At 41.4% G+C, this 18,137-nt stretch overlaps 1 protein-coding gene and 1 pseudogene across 1 annotated transcript; both read right to left on the bottom strand.

Annotated features, from left to right (window-relative positions):
• Positions 1-5,958: 5,958 nt before the first annotated feature.
• On the bottom strand, positions 5,959-7,267 carry LOC149229853 (uncharacterized). Its single transcript, XM_089381143.1, has 2 exons — positions 6,522-7,267; positions 5,959-6,397 (listed from the first exon to the last, which is right to left on the bottom strand). Exons 1-2 carry the CDS (start codon positions 7,262-7,264, stop codon positions 5,959-5,961), a joined length of 1,182 nt encoding a protein of 393 aa, XP_089237269.1. The 5' UTR covers positions 7,265-7,267.
• An 850-nt stretch (positions 7,268-8,117) lies between these two features.
• Positions 8,118-18,137, bottom strand: part of LOC149229852 (protein CONSERVED ONLY IN THE GREEN LINEAGE 160, chloroplastic pseudogene) — a 116,237-nt pseudogene continuing 106,217 nt past the window's right edge.

The following is an 18,137-nucleotide window of genomic DNA, read 5'->3' as shown; positions in this document are numbered from 1 at the left end:
AACACCAATAATACATGGAATGCAGGCATAATCAAAGAACAAATACATCAACAATGTAGCAACAAATATCATTTTTACTTGTGGGAAAATATAATACAATATCCTGACATGTATCTCTAAAATATGGGGCAGGTTGAGCTCTAATATGTTATATCTACCACCCATGTGAATTTATAAAAAAATATCATTAAATGGGCAACAACTAAACCCTAGTTGATATTGAACTGCCACCAAATTTTGAACCCTTTAGTCCCATACGTACATGGATCTAGTCTAAGTTGGGAAATGCAACACCCTCCACACCCCCCATGTTACTGGATCCACAAGGTCTTGATGCTAGATCCACGTATCCTCGTTTCAGATACAAATAAGAATATGGATCCACCTAGATCCATGTAGGATCCACCACATAAAAGGATCCTTCAAACCAAGAAATGGATCCCATGCTAGTGAATGGATCCTGTGCCAACTAGCACTCACACGACGGATCCCAAGTATATAACATTAGAATATATATATAGATATATATATATACCACCTGTTTGAAACCTTAAGAAATAAATATTTTATTTAGATTTTTGGTTAGATTACTTGTTACTAATCTATAGGCTATATAGATGAAGAAGTATGTTATAAATTACCTATAGGCTGCATAGCACATGATAATGCTAGCAGGAAAAGTCTAAATTTTAATTTTCAATTTTTAACAATACTAAAAGGAAAGCTTTGAAACAATACATAGATAAAAATATATAATGCACAAAGGATGGTTATGTTATTAACAATTTAATTAGATAATCATGTAGACCCAATTTTGGACATTTATTTAGACATTCTACATCCTTATATCAATAGAGTGATCATTGATGAGACACTCAATTTTGTATTTCCAGTTATCCTTGTATAACACATGATGCATCATGCTTTCAATATTCAGATTTATGAATCATCTAATGATTTCATTTCTAATGTTGTGAATCATGAATGGTTTTGATTTTTAATTTTAAGTATGTTTTTTAAAATTTAAAATTATATTGTGTTTTTTGTACATGATATTTCCCCACCATATCAGGGTCCTAGCTTTTGAAAATTCTTGTGGATCCATATATGTTTATTTTTCTTGGTAACTTAGCCCCCCACCCCCTTGCAACAGTGTTGAAGATGTTCAAGAAGCAGTGTTTCAGGCCCTCATTACATATCTTACAAAACCATCTCTGAAGCCAATTCCTTTAAAAATTTGTAGAAAATTTGTACTTGATTCCATAAGTTACTCTTTCGGCCTTAAACTCCAAGACACTGGCTTTGGCACTGTCCAAAAGAGGATTCAATGAGAATTTCAATAGAATCTGGCCCTACCAAGAAATATGGACGTCTGGATGAATAAAAACTAGGTCACCCTAATGAAAGAAAACTAGAACTTTTTCTGCAGAGGGGGGTTTTGTGCATTTTTATCTCAAATCAAGGTGAATCATGGAACCAGGGAGTGTATCTGAATCATTGGACAAAAAATTTTGATCAGAGCTAGATGTTCTTTCTGCTATCCTATTCTGAATCTGATAGCCTCACCTAACACTGCATTTCCAGAATGAAGAAAGTATAAGATCTTGTTGTGGTGGCTGCAACACCCTCTAAAATTTTGGCCTGCATCCAATTTCAGAGCCTTCCTTGGGTTTTTCTTTGATGTTTGCAAGCACTTGGGCTCATCCCATGAACTCATAGCGAGTCTTTGCACCCTCCTCACCGGACCATTCAACGAACATCTTTTTGCATGTTGGTTACAATGACATGCTTGCAGTCATGTTCTGGTCACACATAAGGTCCTGCTTCATGTGCACACGTTGTATTCGCTATGTAAACATCTGTTGCACTTACACACGAAGTTGTTTGCACTATCGCACAAGCATCATTACAGGTGTTCAATGATCTATCACAAGTGTCACTCTTGTTGCTCGCATTGTCGGTCAGTCACATTGAGTATATATTGTCTTGATCGTTTGAGGTGTCTTGTCATTAAGTCATGTTGAGTGTGTATTCACAAGGTTACGTATGCACAAATTCACTAGCTCACAAACTTAGTTATTTTGTTGAAGTTCTGACAACCAAATCACCCTCCAACAACCAGATCTCCACCCTAGAATTGACTCAACTAGCTGTCACCTAGAACAGCACAGATGTGTCCAACAAGCCATTTCAATTTGTGTTGCTTGCAAGCTAATCAACCAACCCTCCTGCTGGTCAACTGGAGAGCTTGACCGGTCAATGACCTTGGTACTCACTCCCCTCAAAAATTTCACAAAAGATGTAGATCTTGCCGACTCTACTGACAGAGGAAACTGCACAGATAGGCTAGATAAACAACTAGTGTTTATCCCTGTCTCCCTCGAAAAATTGTGCAATTTTTCCATCCAGCCACCCAGTTAGCCGGTCGAATGCTCACCCAAAAAATTGCACAGATTTGATGAGGAGTCCCTCAACTCCCCAGCAACCCACTCATCTTAGAAACTACGTAGAGGTGTTCAGCAGGCCAGCCTCCCAAAAATTGAGTATTTTTTGTCACCAAAAATCCTGCAGACCATTGCCAGCTCCCCTGAGGAATTGCGCATTTTTTTTTGCAAACCCATCATCTGCTACCTACACTGCTTCTCTTAAGAAATTGCACAAATCTGCTCTCCAGCTGAGCCAGATCTCACAAACAGTCACTGTTGATCTAGATTGTCCACCTCAGTCTCCTAGTGACTTCTATGTAATTTTCATCGATAGTGCTTAGAGCCCACATCCCAGCTTGAAATATGCCTTGCACAGTTTCATAGCCTTGTCCTCTCTCCTAGTCACCTACATCCGAAACTGAACAACTATGCATCATGGTAGACTAGGAGTTTTATGGATTTGATTTCATCTCGTCATGAGTGATTGCAAATACAGGTACATGGATGAGACATGAAGTGATGAAAAATAGGATGAACAAGGAGAGCACATGCAAGGAGATATTTTCATGAACAGATGAAGGAATGATGCATGTGAGGATATTTTATCGTGAATGGACAATGCATGCGAGGAGATTTTTTGTGAATGGATGAACATGTGAAGCATGCCAAAGTACAAACAAAGGAGCGACATGCACATGCAACATCAAGTGAACACCAAGGCCATCAAAGACTCTGCACACCTTGCCATGTGGAAGTGAAGCTATGATACACCAAGAGCATATCCATCATTCAGCAAGACTGCAGCTGGAAATGCACACCAACAACAACATGAACATACCAGCATTGTCGTGTCAAGTCGGGTCATGAGTCATGTCAGCCACATCACCACTGTGGTCCATACTAATGTAAATCAATGTAATGTAAGGTGGAAGTCCAAGAGACCCACAGGTCATATCAAGAGTCATGTGAAGATGAAGAGCCAAATAATTCAAACATTCATGAGGGAAGTCGAACAATCACAAGGGCTAGTTTAACCCTTGGCTATAAATACCCCTTCATTTATACATGCAAAGGAATTTTCACCTTGACTCCTCCTACATAGCCTTGAGAGTCTGTAATCTTTTCTTTGAGGAGATAGTAGTGGCTCCAATGCCCCTTTCATGGGGTTAGTGATGTATGGTGTATCAATGTGTCTTGGAACTTTTGCTAAATTCGGAAGCTTCATAACAGGCCAACAATTTTTCACACATGTATTGTAACTGTTTGTAAGACTAATCTTGAACACTTTTAATGCATGTTGCTTTAACCTGTGTTAAACAATTGAACCCTTTCAGTTGCTCTAATACATATATTGATGAAAATGTGTTGTATAAGTTATTAATGACATCCTACGCACATGGGTTGCCTCACTGGAAATCATACAAAACCTTTCCCAAAAACTTGTTATAATGACCATTGCACTCACGTGGACTACTCCATTGGTTGTTGTATGTGCTATATTCTCTTGTGTGTTGTGACTTCTGCATTCATGCGGACATCTCCTCTGGAAGATGTGCATGTCTGATTGTGTTGTGTGTCTCTGAAAGAGTTGGGACTCTTTCCCTATCGAGTAGATGCTCACTTCCACCCTCTCTCTCTCTACAGTGAAAGAACCTTGACACAAGTAACACTTGCACTCACGAGGTACGTGAACCTCAAAGACAAAGCATACCACTCTCATGTGTTGATAAGAAAGAGATAAGGCAAACATTTAAGATAATGGCAACCGGGCCATCATATCGGATGTAACTCCTACACCAAATGGTGTGAGGTCTAGTTGGGACTTCATACCGAGGAGATCCCCTAAATGTTGGCAGGTCCAGCAAATAAAATAGCACACACTCAATATATTCTATATTATTTTAATGAGGAAATTTACACACATATTTATATAAGCAATAGTCTCAAGATAGGAATTCTATCTTAGACGTACAGTAGTGTGGTTGAGAGATTCTCTCAACCACACACTAAGCTAGAAGAAACTAAATTCCTATTATGTAGGAACAAACTCCTCAAATGGAGAATTACAACCATAGACAAGTAGGAATTAATTATTTCTAACTCCCCCCCTTAATGACTACTTGTCATGATAGTCAAATCCACCACCATCAGGTGAATTGCATGTACAGAACCTCCAAAACACAATCTGCCTCCCTCGGACAGATCCACAACTTCTTTGATTTGCCTCCTCTCGCAAATCGTCAAACGAAGATGAGGATTCCCGCGGATCCCCTTGAAGGTGAATTGGCGCGATATTTCCGTAAAATTCTGCACCAGTTTGGTATTTTGGTGTGGTGGCGCTATTAATGGCCTAATAGACGCGCCAGTTGCACGTCCTGGCACGACTGTCAGCGCGAAAAGCGCGCCAATCCCCTTCTACTCAGAAAATTAAAAATCATCTAAGTCCGAGCCAGGTGTTCTGCAGTCCACCTGCTCAATTGAGCACAAAGCTCTCGTGTACACCCGGCCACAAAGGCACCTCAAGCCACAGAGGCGATTCTGCCACAAAGGCAAGCTGGTCACAAAAGCACTTCAGCCACAAAGACTCTATAGATGGTTTCTGGCTCACCACCAACCCTCACTTTACAATGACAAAAGATGGTTTCAGGCTGACCATAAACCATTACAAAGTGGTTTTGAGATCACCACGAACTTTCAGATGCCTTTAAAACTTACATTTCATTCCACATTTTGGAGTTTTCGGGTACATACAATGACCATTACAACAACTAATCTTGCTTATAACATGCTAGGGAGTCTATTCCACAAACCACACTAATTCAAACAAACATCTACTTTGTTGTCCACCATAAACGTTGTCACTGCTGCTTTGCCTCATCTGTTCATTGTTCACATCTTGGGTATCCTTTTCTGTTCAAATAACTTCTTGGAACTCCATGCTTAACCTATCATTTGTTAGAGTTGCAAATTCTAACAAAATAACTTTGCCTACATTGAGTTAGCTAGGCTCAATAAGGCTCAATAATATTTAAACATGATTCCACGAAAATACAACATAAGCTCTTCAAATTTAATTTCTCTACCTCTGCCCAAATATGATTATTTCCCAAACATAGCAGCAACCATTTTTCACCAACGATACCTGTGAGGGGTCTACTGATAAAGAAACTGATTGACGACCTTTCACCTGGACTCAATACAGTGCACTCAAACACTGATGATCCAGACATAGGCACACAGCCATACGAAGAGAACACAATTTTCCTTTCAAAATAATAATCCAGGACTCCATGGTCTAGTCCTCTATCGCATTCAAGGTCAATCTGGATTCCCGGATCTCTCCGATCCCTATTCCTGCAAATTTTGTCAAATGTGGAAGAAACTCTGGTCCATCTCTCTGAACAGCCTACGACTGTCCCTCACTGGATGCCTACGATACATAGGACTTGCAAACTGATCACCGTCACAACCATCTGCGGCTCTGCCATACCGACCACTTCGAATGGGGCTGGAATATCCGCCTCTTCTATCACTATCCTTCAATTTGTACAGCCACACCTTGTAATCCCCCCAAGGTTCCTATATCACATCTGTGACTCCTAGAACCTTTGATGTCGACCGTTGTGCAAAGAAAACTTCGAAACTCTACAACATCCAATGCCCAGCGACGAGCCACAGGTGGGACTACAGCATCCACAAGCCCCAAATCACTAGCCTCTTCAGATTTGATCGGTTTCGACAAAAGTATCATTTCAAGTGCCTTTGAAAGGCCCACTAGGCGTGGAAGCCGCTGCATACCACCAAAACCATGGATAACTCCAAGTTGGAGTTCAGGCAACCAAAGTTGAGCCTGTGGTGCAGCTATGTGTCCATGGCAAGCCATTGCAATCTCAAGTCCACCACCAAGCACAAGACCATCAATAGCAGCAACCGACGGTTTCTTTGCATCTTCAAACAATTCGGTTATGATTCTGACTGAAACTTCTGTCAGTGTAAACTATTCTCATTCACGAGATTGATTTACGAAATGGATCACTCCATATGATAAATTGCTACGCGAAATAGAGAGAGGTGAGCCCGCACCGCCTGAAGTACATTTGCTTCTTCAACTTCACTTGCCCAATGCAAGAAACCTTGATAATCCCAATGTCAGAAATATCTGCAACATGAGTGCCTCCACACGGACAACCCAAATTATCTCCTAACATCACGATTCTAGGAGTTGTATCCTTGGGAATATACTCAGGAAGCTCCCCACCACATAAAGCAGCAGCAGATTCATATGGCAAAATAGCAGCAGATACCTTCCCTCCAATAGCAACTAAACGTTCTGCTTCCTTCTCCAACGCCTCCCTTTTGCTTTCCAAATCATTGGCTGGAATCTTTCCTTTATATTCAACAAAAGCACCATCAGGAAAATGGTGACCCTTTCCATCTTTAAAAGATGCCAGACCTATGTTGCGCATGCAAATATCTAATAGATGCCCTGCTGAATGTAGCCTTGAATTGAGACCTCGTCGATGCTCATCAACAGATAAGATAACTTCTTGTCCTTTTTGAAAGGTACCTTGATCAGATAAAGGAGAGTAAAAATGCCCATAGTGGAAAACCACCCCATTTCTAGAGCGAACGTCTTGAACACGGAACCTGAGCCTTCCATCCAAGTCATGGATGAAGCCACTATCTGCAGGTTGCCCGCCTCCTTGTGGATACAGAATGCTATTGTCCACGATCACAGCTAGTCTCCCCCCATCCGCCACCATTGATATGAAAGTATCTCTCGACTGCAGCTGCCAAATATCATCAAAGTATGCCAATTTTGTGGCTGGATAGTCCATGGAGTCTGCCGTAGATCTTGGAACCAAAAAGGGTATGTGGCTCCTGCTACTGCTACCAAGGTCCTATGCGCAACCACGGTCAAAGGAGGTCTCAGTAGCCTACTCCCTCAGATCCAGAACCTCACTAGTCGCCAAACCCTTTTGAGAAGCAACCACGTCACAAAAAAATTAACAGTGCCCAGATGCCCGATCCATCAACCGCTCATGGCCACCATGAACGTGCACAATCGGTCCACACCACAACAGGTCCACAGGGCTTTCACCACGATGAGATCCACGACCTTTATCAACAGACTCACAGAAAGTTCTGTTATTTAAAAGTCATAACAGCATGCTACTGGCCTAGAGCTTTCAACACAGCCAATGATCTCAGCAGCGATTCTCTCCGAACCAGTAGAGCTCATGATCTCATGATACCAGCGTTGATCGCAAGAGTCACAACTCGCCGCCACGCTGACTGTCTCTCAATCATTTCCTTTGCAAATTCAGGATCAACCAATAGACTGAACAGATCTGGATTCGTGTCATAGGCCTTCTTGATCCGATCGAGGAAAATCGCACGAATGATGCAACCACCCTTCCAGATCCGGGCGAGGTCTCCCAGTTTCAAATCCCATCCCTTTTCTATGCTCTTCGCACGGATCAGATTCATTCCTTGGGCATAACTACATATCTTAGATGCATACAGAGCCTGCCTCACATCATCAATAAGCTTAGTCTTATCCAAATCTGGCACAGTACCCACATCTACATTCTTGAACACCTTGGATGCCTCCACAGCATATGCGACTTTAGCCACATCGGCCCCTGTGGCCTCGCAGAGGGCGGACATGGCATTCACGGATGAAATCCTCTACGCCAGAAGGCCATCGCGGCGCTGAAGGTGGTTTATGCCCACTGGGTACCGGAGGACCGAATCGTAACCATGAATCTCTGGTCCGCCGAGCTCTCGAAGCTGGCTGCAAATGATAAATATCAAGTATAAGGAAATTAGAAACATCCTCTACCTGAATTGATCCCTCCAATGCATAGCATTCTCAAATGGCAGCCCAACACATAGACTCACGTAGCCCCGAACACTGGGTTCTCCTCCTTCTCCCGGCAGACGCACTAGTAGCTGAATTCTTGCACCTCCTAACTGTGACCTCCTCCAGGTGTACGAATCAAGATCAGCACCACTCTGGCAGATCGCTCATTACCCACACAACTGTCGATGGACAAACAAATAATGAAATCATACACTCAATTATTTTCCCTCAGCCCAAGAGGGGCCAGGCCCTCACAGGCTCTGATACCAAGATAAAATAGCACACACTCAATATATTCTATATTATTTTAATGAGGAAATTTACACACATATTTATACAAGCAATAGTCTCAAGATAGGAATTCTATCTTAGACGTACAGTAGTGTGGTTGAGAGATTCTCTCAACCACACACTAAACTAGGAGAAACTAAATTCCTATTATGTAGGAACAAACTCCTCAAATGGAGAATTACAACCATAGACAAGTAGGAATTAATTATTTCTAACTCCAGCACCATCAACATTTCTCATGCTAGAAGGAGGAATGCTAGTTTTTTATGGCTGAATGTCCTCTCACACCCACTCATCAATCATCTGGTCAAGGAAGTGACTCGCACTCCCTCTCACCTATGTGCGACTCTGAAGTTGGTTACTCTTCACCTCCCAGACATGAACACAAAATTTCATCTTAGCACCTCTGCTTCGTCTGTCCCATCACCTGTCAGTTTGCGAAAGTAGTTAGAATGACTCCAGGATTACAACATCTTCCATATGCATCAAGAAAGCCAAAAATCAGTACTCCCAGAGGGGTTGTTGTATCATTGGTGGAAGAAGAAGTTCTTGCCACACTTGAAGGTCTAGAAATTTTTTTTGAGAATGGAGAGGGACCTCGGTTGTCCAACAAGGAGAACGAGACACCCTTGTGATCTTGGGCTCAGATTCTGGTACAAGAGGTGGAGGGGAAGGCAACAAAGGAGGTGGAGGTAGAAACGAACCAACATACTTAGAGACGGAACCATCAAATTCTGAAGAAGAGGAGGAGGACAAAGAAGAAGGAGACATGGCTGACCAAAAATTAGAATGGATGACTCAGGGACCATTGGCTCTCTCAGGTGCTTTGCACAAGATGCTGAAGTGATCAGAGAGAATGCTCACAAAGTTTGACCCTGACAACACAGTGAAGGCAGAAGATCACTTGGACAACTTCTACCTACAACTGTAGACACTTGAGGTACGATACAATGATGTTGCATGTAGACTATTCCCATTCACCTCGGATGTGTTAGAGCCTAGATTTGTCTCAAGCTGAAAAGACAAGGTTCTAGGTCCACATCAAACCACGCTCAGCCTCGTAGCTAGCCCTACGAGGACAGGAGAGGGCTCTCTCCGGGCCAATCTCGGCAAAAATTAATCGATGAGGCTTGAGATGACTAAATTGGCAATTGATCTTAGGCTAGGTATGAAGTACAAGGAGTTTGAGGTTGATCTTTGAGGTTTTTGTTGAATCAAAGGGAAAGGCAATTTTGGGTGCGGGGATGAGACACAGTTTTTGCAGAGGTCTATTTGGGGCAAGGTAGGTGATCGTATTGATGCTTTTAAAGAGAATAAATGGGTATATCTGGCTGGTGAGAAGCTAAGGAGAGCAAGAAGCTTTCAAGGATTCTCCTTAAACAGATGAAAACATGGAAAATCAAACAAATTCAAAGGCAGAGCATAACAATCTATGGATTCTACCTTAACACTTCATTTGTTCAATTGCAGAAGATGAGAGAAGGAAAATGATACACATAACAACTTACAATTACTGAAAGAAGCACACCATCAACACATAAAACCACATGGATCCCAAACAGTGCTGCAAAACCCTGGTCTTTCCTTTGCCAAAAATGCAGAAGTGAATGTACAATAGAGTGTCAAGATTTTCCCAAGAGTCCAACCATGAAAATGACTTAGAAATTACATAATATAGGCAAGCCAACCTCTTCCCTTGCCTCTAGGGGTCGAGCTCATCATTCTAGGAGCTGTTTCAACCAATTCTAAACAAAGCACTAAAATCTAGGCAGTCAAAACAACTTGCCTCTATAAGGTAGGAAACTGATTCATTCATTAAATTTTCACTCTTTGGTGAATGAATCTTCTAGAACAAGTAACTAAGTGTCAAAATTACATCATGTTCAATCAATTACATCAAGAGAAGTCAAAAATTACATCACAAAGCAAAACTAGTCAAACTGGCCGAATTTCTGAGCTGAAAGATGAAAAATTGGGCAAAAAATCTATATGCGTCGCGCTGATTTCTATATGCGCCGTGCTACTTTGCTGCTGATTTTGAGGCACTTTCTGAAGTCCAAATTGAGCTTAGGTTGGCTTGTTGGAAAGCCTTGCCTGTCTACTTTCCAACCCAAGTGGAATTTTCCAATTTGGTGTCCATTTGCCCCTCCAAAAGTGCATTCTCCCAAGACTGCTTCCTGTGTGTCAAAATAGGGGCAGTGAGGTCATTTTTTGCATGTTTTTTGACCTTTTGGGAACCCAGAACGTGCCCAAATTTCTTGTCCAAGTACCAAAATTCATGATTTCTCATGACAAATCCAAAACTGCAAGCCATTTGTAATTTGGAGCTCCCAATCCTAAGCGCCGCGCATCTTATAGAGAAAAACCCTGTTTTTTGTGCCAAAAATTTCAAAATTGACAAAATTTTCTCCAAATTTCTTGAAATTTGGGCTGGGGGTCCCCAATCAAGTACCATGCTCAGCCAAAGAGGCTTCAGCCAAGATTTGGAGTTGATCATGCACTTTTTTCCTCTTTTTCTTTTTGATTGCCTTCTTCAATTTCACCTTTAGATTCTTTATCCGTGCCTTGCAGACCTTGTTCCACGCCATGTAGTGGAAAGCCATGTGTCTCAGCAATGCTTTGTCCCTATCGGCCTTGTTCAGTAGTCTCTTTAACCTCATATCACTCATCTCACTTTGTAGAGTGCCTAGCAAACTTTTCTGGCCTAAAGGCTGTCCTTGAAAGATGAGTGTGCTTGTTGTGTGAATTGAGTAAGAAATTGGTTATTACATGTGAACCAGATGGAGATTGCATTTGATTGCCTGATTGTGTTTGCATCAAGCTTTGATTTCGTGCCTCAAACTGATTTCTTAGCTGTACATGCAACTGATTCGTGGCTGAAGGTGCCTTTGTCAACAATGGATCATTGCCTTGAAGAACAGAGGATGGTGTTTGATTAAAATTGATTTCCTTGCTTCATTGGCAGAGACAGCCTTGATGTCATTTTTGGATATGGGGAACAAGGGGTTTAAGGAATAGTATTTAGATTTTGGGATAACGATTAGGGTTTAGGAATGTGTAGCTAGGGTTTGGGAATTTGCATGTGGAATTTTGAGAAATGAGATTTGGGATATGGGATTAGCGAACTTTTGGGGATATGTGAGTTTAGGGATAGGGAAATCAAGAGAAAAATGGAATAAGGGAGTGGTGAGGGAATAAAGGATGGACTTGGTAACAAAACAACAGTTTGAAACCCTAAGCAGCAATTTTCTTTGAGAAATTTCAAAGGTAGGGTTTGGTTTCCTTTTGAACACTCACCATACACAAACACCATCAAACCACCATCAAATTTGGATAAAAAGCAATAACAGAGGGTTAACCTACTTGAACAAGTGATGATCCACAGGTTTCAGGCGATTTGGAGCAAGTTTTTGAAGTTTTTGATGGCACGGTGCACAGGGAAGGCGCAGCGCATATAGCTTCATTTCTCAGTGCAAAAATACACTGGCGCGACACATATGGAAGGCGCGACGCATATAGCCTGTGCGTAGCACCTTTTTGTAGGAGACTTTTGGAGGCCTTCCCGGTGTTGAAATCAGGCGCAGGATAGCTCGTTGGAAAGGTATTTGAGTCTACTTTCCAACCCAATTATAATTTTTCAATTTGGAGTTTATTTACCCTATCAAAAATCAAATATCCCAAGACTGGTCAAAATGTGCCAAATGAGGCTGCCTCAAGGCAGAGTGCTGTTACAGTCAACTTTTGAATGCCTTACTCAACTCCAAATTGAGCTCATGATAGCTCATTAAAAAGATATTTGTATCTAGTTATCATTTGAAACATCAAGAAAGTCATTTGGCCAACCAAGCTAGGAGAAAACTTGATTTTTGCAAGGTCACTTCAGGGTGCATTCAATTCTCCTGAGGCAACGGTATTTTTGACATTTCTATAAAACCATGACACCTGTGTAAAACATGAAGGAGGTTTTTCTTCATTGGCTTCTTTTGGACAAAAACCTCTCTCATTTTTCTAAAATTCATCTTTTATTGCTCAGAAACATCATTTGAGTGAAACCTATCCCGATGTGTGGAACAAGGGAATTGTCGAAATGAAGCGAAATGAAGGGGATAAGGGGCTTCTAAATTCTTGAGGAAATTTTGGGAAGTAGGGAGGGATGTTAGGAAGTAGGGGAAAGTGGAATCTTAGAAATTGAGTGAGGGGAAGGGGTCCAAAAGGGCAAAACACAGGCCCAACCTAGAAAATTGCCAAATTGTAGCAAGAAACTAGGGTTTGTGCGAAAATGAGGAATTTGGGGGATCTCAGTGTTGGGAAGTGTTTGATAAGGTACTTTAAGGATAGGGTAAGGTTTATGAACATCAGGATACAATTTTTGCTGATGATTTGACCATTCAAGAGAAATTGCCTTCAAAACCCTAGGAGAGGGAAATGAACCTTGCCTAGGTGCAACTGAAGCATGAACAAGGTGTAAAATGACCCAATGGAACCTGACATGATAAAGACAACCCTTTGAATGATGGTACACTCAGCTGAATGATGACATGGACCGAAATTTGGACAACTTTTGAAGGAGTGAAAGCAAACCATAGACCTAATGCCTAGTGACCAAATTTTGCTTGAAGACTCACTGAAATGACAAAATTTGACCTTGACACTCTGAGACCACTTTGTAAGAGCATATTTGATCACTGGAGGAAGGCTGGAAAGACTGACACTAACAGGATGGTCATGCAATAGTATGGTATCAAAACCTTCCTGTCAACTCCATTTATAACTGGGGTACATTCAAATGCATGTTTTTAGAAATGTTTGTTGATGACAAGACCCCAGCCATGTTACTCAAAGAATTGTGAAGCCTGAAGATGGAGGGGAAAGAAAAGGTAAAAGATTTCAATCAAAGGTTTTTGTCCATATTGAATAATTTTGGAGTGGACATGAAGCCTCATGACTCCATCCCTGTCGACTAGTACACGTCCACACTGCTTACCAGCATTGCGTAGTTAGTTAAGTGAGCTATGAAACCAACATTGTTAGAAAACTATGAAGAGGAAATCGTTGTTGAGAAAGACATGTGCATGATTGGAGTGATCAAGCATGATGAACCAACAAAGGACTCCAGAGATGCAAGCATGAAGCCCCAGGCTACAGCGTGCAATGGAAAAGACAAGGAAACTAGTGATATCGAAACCCTTACTCACCTTGTGAAGAACTTGACAACAAAAGTGTCTAAGCTCAAATGACGAACAATCAACACATTTGTGAGCAACCAGCCACCTAGAAAACAATAAGGAAGCATGTCAAGAGGCAACAACCATTTCCCAGCTAAAACTACGCAAAGCTATAGCTTAGTGTTCCAGTTAGAATGGTGCATGAACGATGAATTTTGCTCATTCCATGAAGATGAGAACTCGGAAGGGTCTTGTTCGGACTGGAAGCGAGTTGTAGGCTCAATATGCAACCGCGCACTAGATGTAGTGAGAAGTATGCAGGGACAGCTAAGAGATACAAACGATGATGAAGATGTTGCGCTTGATGAGGCATCAAGCACTGGGCAGGTGGTGAACATGTATCAGTGCTCACAAGAAGCATAGAAGACAAACACCGAGAAGCAGCCCCAAAATAAAAATGGTCGTTACAATCTCAGAAGTCAAGGGGCTCCCCCTACACTTGGGGAAATGAAACAAAAGCTTGAACTATTGAGGAAGGTCGATCCACCAACCATCCAAAAGAAAAAAAACAAAGCAAGCCCAGGAAGACAGTAAAGGACAAGAGTATGTCCATGAGAAGTAAGCTGCAGAACACTGCACTGGACAACACGAACACCAGTCTTACCCCGGACATCTCGATGAGTCTACCCACTCTGGATTACAACATTGTGGAAGACATGAAGAAAACTTGCACAAACATCATTTTGTTCGATTTGGCTAAGATCCAGAGTTAGTGGGACATCCTTTTATGCGCAATGGGGCAAACATCAATGGACAGTGTAGCCTCTACTAGCAAGGAAGTAAGCACACCTCCCAGATCACTTTCAACTATGATAAACACAATTTAGATGGAAGAAGAAAGCTCGGTTTTCCCTCCTTTCTTGCTTTCTTTTGAAATATTTAACTGTAATGTTCACAACTATTTAGTTTATTCTGGTGCAACAGCCAACATCATGCCACTCTTCATTGCTAAAAAGATCAATGTGCAATGGATCAAGACATCAATGCATATCATCCAACTTGATTGGACATCTGTAAGAGCCACTGGTGAACTTTGGGATGTGATCATTCAACTATCTCATGACGGCCGAGTTCACCAGTGCATAAAAATTATTGTTGGGGACATACCAGAAGCGTATGACTTACTAATAAGTAGAGACTGGTCTAGCAAGATGAATGGGTATTTTGCTACAGACTGGTCACACATCTAGCTTTTGTACAAGGGAAAAAATAAGAAAATCCAAGTGTTATTCGAGAGATACATGAGTCACAATGTCACTCCCATCAATGACGAGAATGAATTGTTGGCCTTCACTGAGCTCATGTTCAGCAATTGACTCTTGGAAACAACCCTGGAGTGTTATCCCACACGGTCAGCTCCAACCCCACCAGACACGTAGTTGGGTCTCCTTCCTTTCCCAATAGATGGAAATGAAACATGTATATTGCATTGTAACATTAGTAGCAGTAGCTGTAACGATAACAGTAGCAATATTACAAGCGCGTCAAATGGTTTGTGTTCAGAAGAGATATGGACCATGTATTTTGATGGATCAAAGACACAGGATGGCTCTAGAGTTGGGTGTGCCTTGATTGACCTAAAGCATAGGAAAAAATTGATCTCGAGTCTCTTGGATTTCGAGTGCACAAACAACATGGTTGAATATGAAGCACTCATGTTGGGATTGTAAAAGGCCATTAGCCTCGATGTTGTTGCGCTCAAAGTGGTAGGTGATACATAAATCATGATATGACAAGTATGTAACACCATACACTGTTTATCACCTCATCTCAAAAGTTACCAAGAAGAGGTATGGTGACTAATCTCTAACTTCCAAGCATTCAATATCATTGTTGTGCCAAAGACGTGCAATGCAACTGTTGATACCTTAGCAAACATAGCTGCTAGCATGTCACTGCTTAGGGATAGATTTGACATTTTGTATAAGCCTTCTATTCCTGATAATATAACTAACTATGTTCTTTTGGTGATGATCAATATATACTGCACTTCATGGACAATGCTATTGCCTTCAAGGATGCAACAGCTGATGATGATGAGCATCAACAATCCTTGCAAGCTACAATTGATTGCAAGAAAGGCAACCTCATCCCTAAGGGTGTGGTTTCTCTCAACAAGCTCTATGACTTGTAGAACCACCTTCAAGGGGAAAGAAATAAAAAAACCCATGGTTCCACAATGAGGAATGAATAGATCAACCTGGGAGTGGCAAGTTTTTGTCCGCTTTCTCAAACAGTACCAAGATGTGCTTGCATGGGCATATGATGACCTAAGTACATGTGACATACGTATAATCCAACACAATATTCCAATCAAAGAATGAGTCAAGCCATTGCAACAAAAACTGGGTAACTTGAACCCCTTTTACAGAGAGAACTGACTAAGTTGTTGGACGTTTGGATCACTGACAAAGTTCATTATGTTACATGGGTTTCTAATTTAAGTTATGTACATAAGAAATCTGGGGAAATCTACTTATGCATTGATTTATGAAACTTGAACTGCTCCTGGAACAAAAACAACTACCCTGTGCCATCATCGGAGCCTATGATACATGCAGTATCTGAAGCAGGAATGTTGTCTTCACCTAATGGTCTTTCGGGATACCACCAGGTTTCGATAGTGGAACCTAATAGTCTGATACTAGTTCACGATAAGCTTGGACCTCACACATACTATCTACAATCACTTGATGGGAGGATTGATAACCTTCCTGTCAATGGCTAAGATCTCAAGCTCTGTTTTTAGTAGGGCGGGCTGCGCCTTGCCCGTGTACATAGTGTGTCTTCTACTTATTGTTTTGTTTGATTTGCTTACTATTTTTGTTTTGTTTTTTTTGTCTTGTTTGTTTAGTGTCCTGCTAATTTTAGTTCTGTAAATAAGTGCTACCCTCTACTGAGTTTTGGCTTTTGAATGAGTATGTGGTTGATATCTAAAGAGTCTTGTGACACTGCAACACTTGGCTAGTCATGTGTCCATACTCTCTATGCTTGGTTATAACCTTCTGCCGATGAATTATTGATGGAAAATACAAACTGTCTGTAAGGGAGTATTTGGTCCAACCATGAACCTGTGTCCACATTGGGAAACTCCATGCCTATACTCAGCCTTCTGCTCTGTATAATCAAGCTCATCCAACTAGTAGAAATGAAGAAGGGGGAAATCTAAACGAGCAAACCTATGTCATAGGTCTTACATGCTTATATGAAGGAACAACCTCTTTTACTCTCAATAAGTCGAGATCCCTCTTCCGCCCCAAAAATAAATAAGTATCGATGCATAGTCCTCTTTAAAAAATACAAAGGAAAAAGAAGAGAAAGGATTCCTACGTAGAGAGGTGAAGCATGCAACTCCACCAAGGTACTGACCAGGCTCGGTGGTAATGGAGAAATGTGTGTGTTCTTATGTGACTCCACTGGGTATTTTCTAGGCCTGCTGGCAGTGGAGCAACACCAGAGATGAAAAATTATACTCTAAAATTTTTGAACTCGCAAGCCAAACTACCCTTCCTGATTTCGAAACACTGTGATGAACCTGAAACTTATTGTTGTGTTCAACTGAGTTGGACAAAGGTGAACCATGTCTCTCCATGGGGTAAGTGGGGAGGCCGAAGCAACTCACACAGTGATTGAATAATCCCTAAAAGACCAAGACCTTGTGCTTTAAATAGAACAAAACAGAGGATCTGGGTTCAACCAGTGTGTCGCCAAGTGTTGTAGAGGGTGAAACACCCTCCAAAATTTTGGCCCGCATCCAATTTTAGAGCCTTCCTTGGGTTTTCTTTGATTTTTGCAAGAACTTGGGCTCATCCCGTGAGCTCGTAGTGAGTCTTTGCACCCTCCTCACTTTACCATTCAACGAACATTTTTTTTCATGTTGGTTACAATGTCATGCCTGCAGTCATGTTCTGGCCACACACAAGGTCCTAATTCATGTGCACAAGTTGTATTCACTATGTAATCATCCGTCACACTTACACAAGAATTTGTGTGCATTATCTCTCAAGAATCTTCACGGTAATTCAACGATCTATCACAAGTGTCGCGCTTGTTGTTCACACCGACGGTTAGTCACATTGATTATATGTTGTCCTGACGGTTAGAGGCATCTTGTCGTCAAGTCATGTTGAGTGTGTGTTCACAAGGTCGCATATGCACAAATTCACTCATTCACACACTTAATCAATTTGCTGAAGTTCTGAAAATCGGATCACCCTCCAACAAATGAAACTCCACCCTAAAATTGACTCGACCCTAGAACAACAGAGAAGTGTCCAACAACCCATTTCAATATGTGCTACCCACAAGCTAATCAACCAACCCTCCTGC

This window comes from Pinus tabuliformis, chromosome J (assembly GCF_031772625.1).
Source record: "Pinus tabuliformis cultivar Carrire ecotype Pingquan chromosome J, CPIR1, whole genome shotgun sequence".
In the NCBI taxonomy this organism is placed as follows: Eukaryota; Viridiplantae; Streptophyta; class Pinopsida; order Pinales; family Pinaceae; genus Pinus; species Pinus tabuliformis.
Note: the sequence above shows the minus strand (reverse complement) of the source record. Positions and strands in the feature narration are given on the sequence as shown.

What these genes read in the sequence shown, in the direction of transcription:
- LOC149229853 (XM_089381143.1), bottom strand. Translation starts at nt 7,264, where the DNA reads ATGGACTATCCAGCCACAAAATTGGCATACTTTGATGATATTTGGCAG. An exon ending in GTGAAGTTGAAGAAGCAAAT is followed by an intron (nt 6,398 to 6,521) that starts GTACTTCAGGCG and finishes AGTTTCAGTCAG; the next exon opens with AATCATAACCGAATTGTTTG.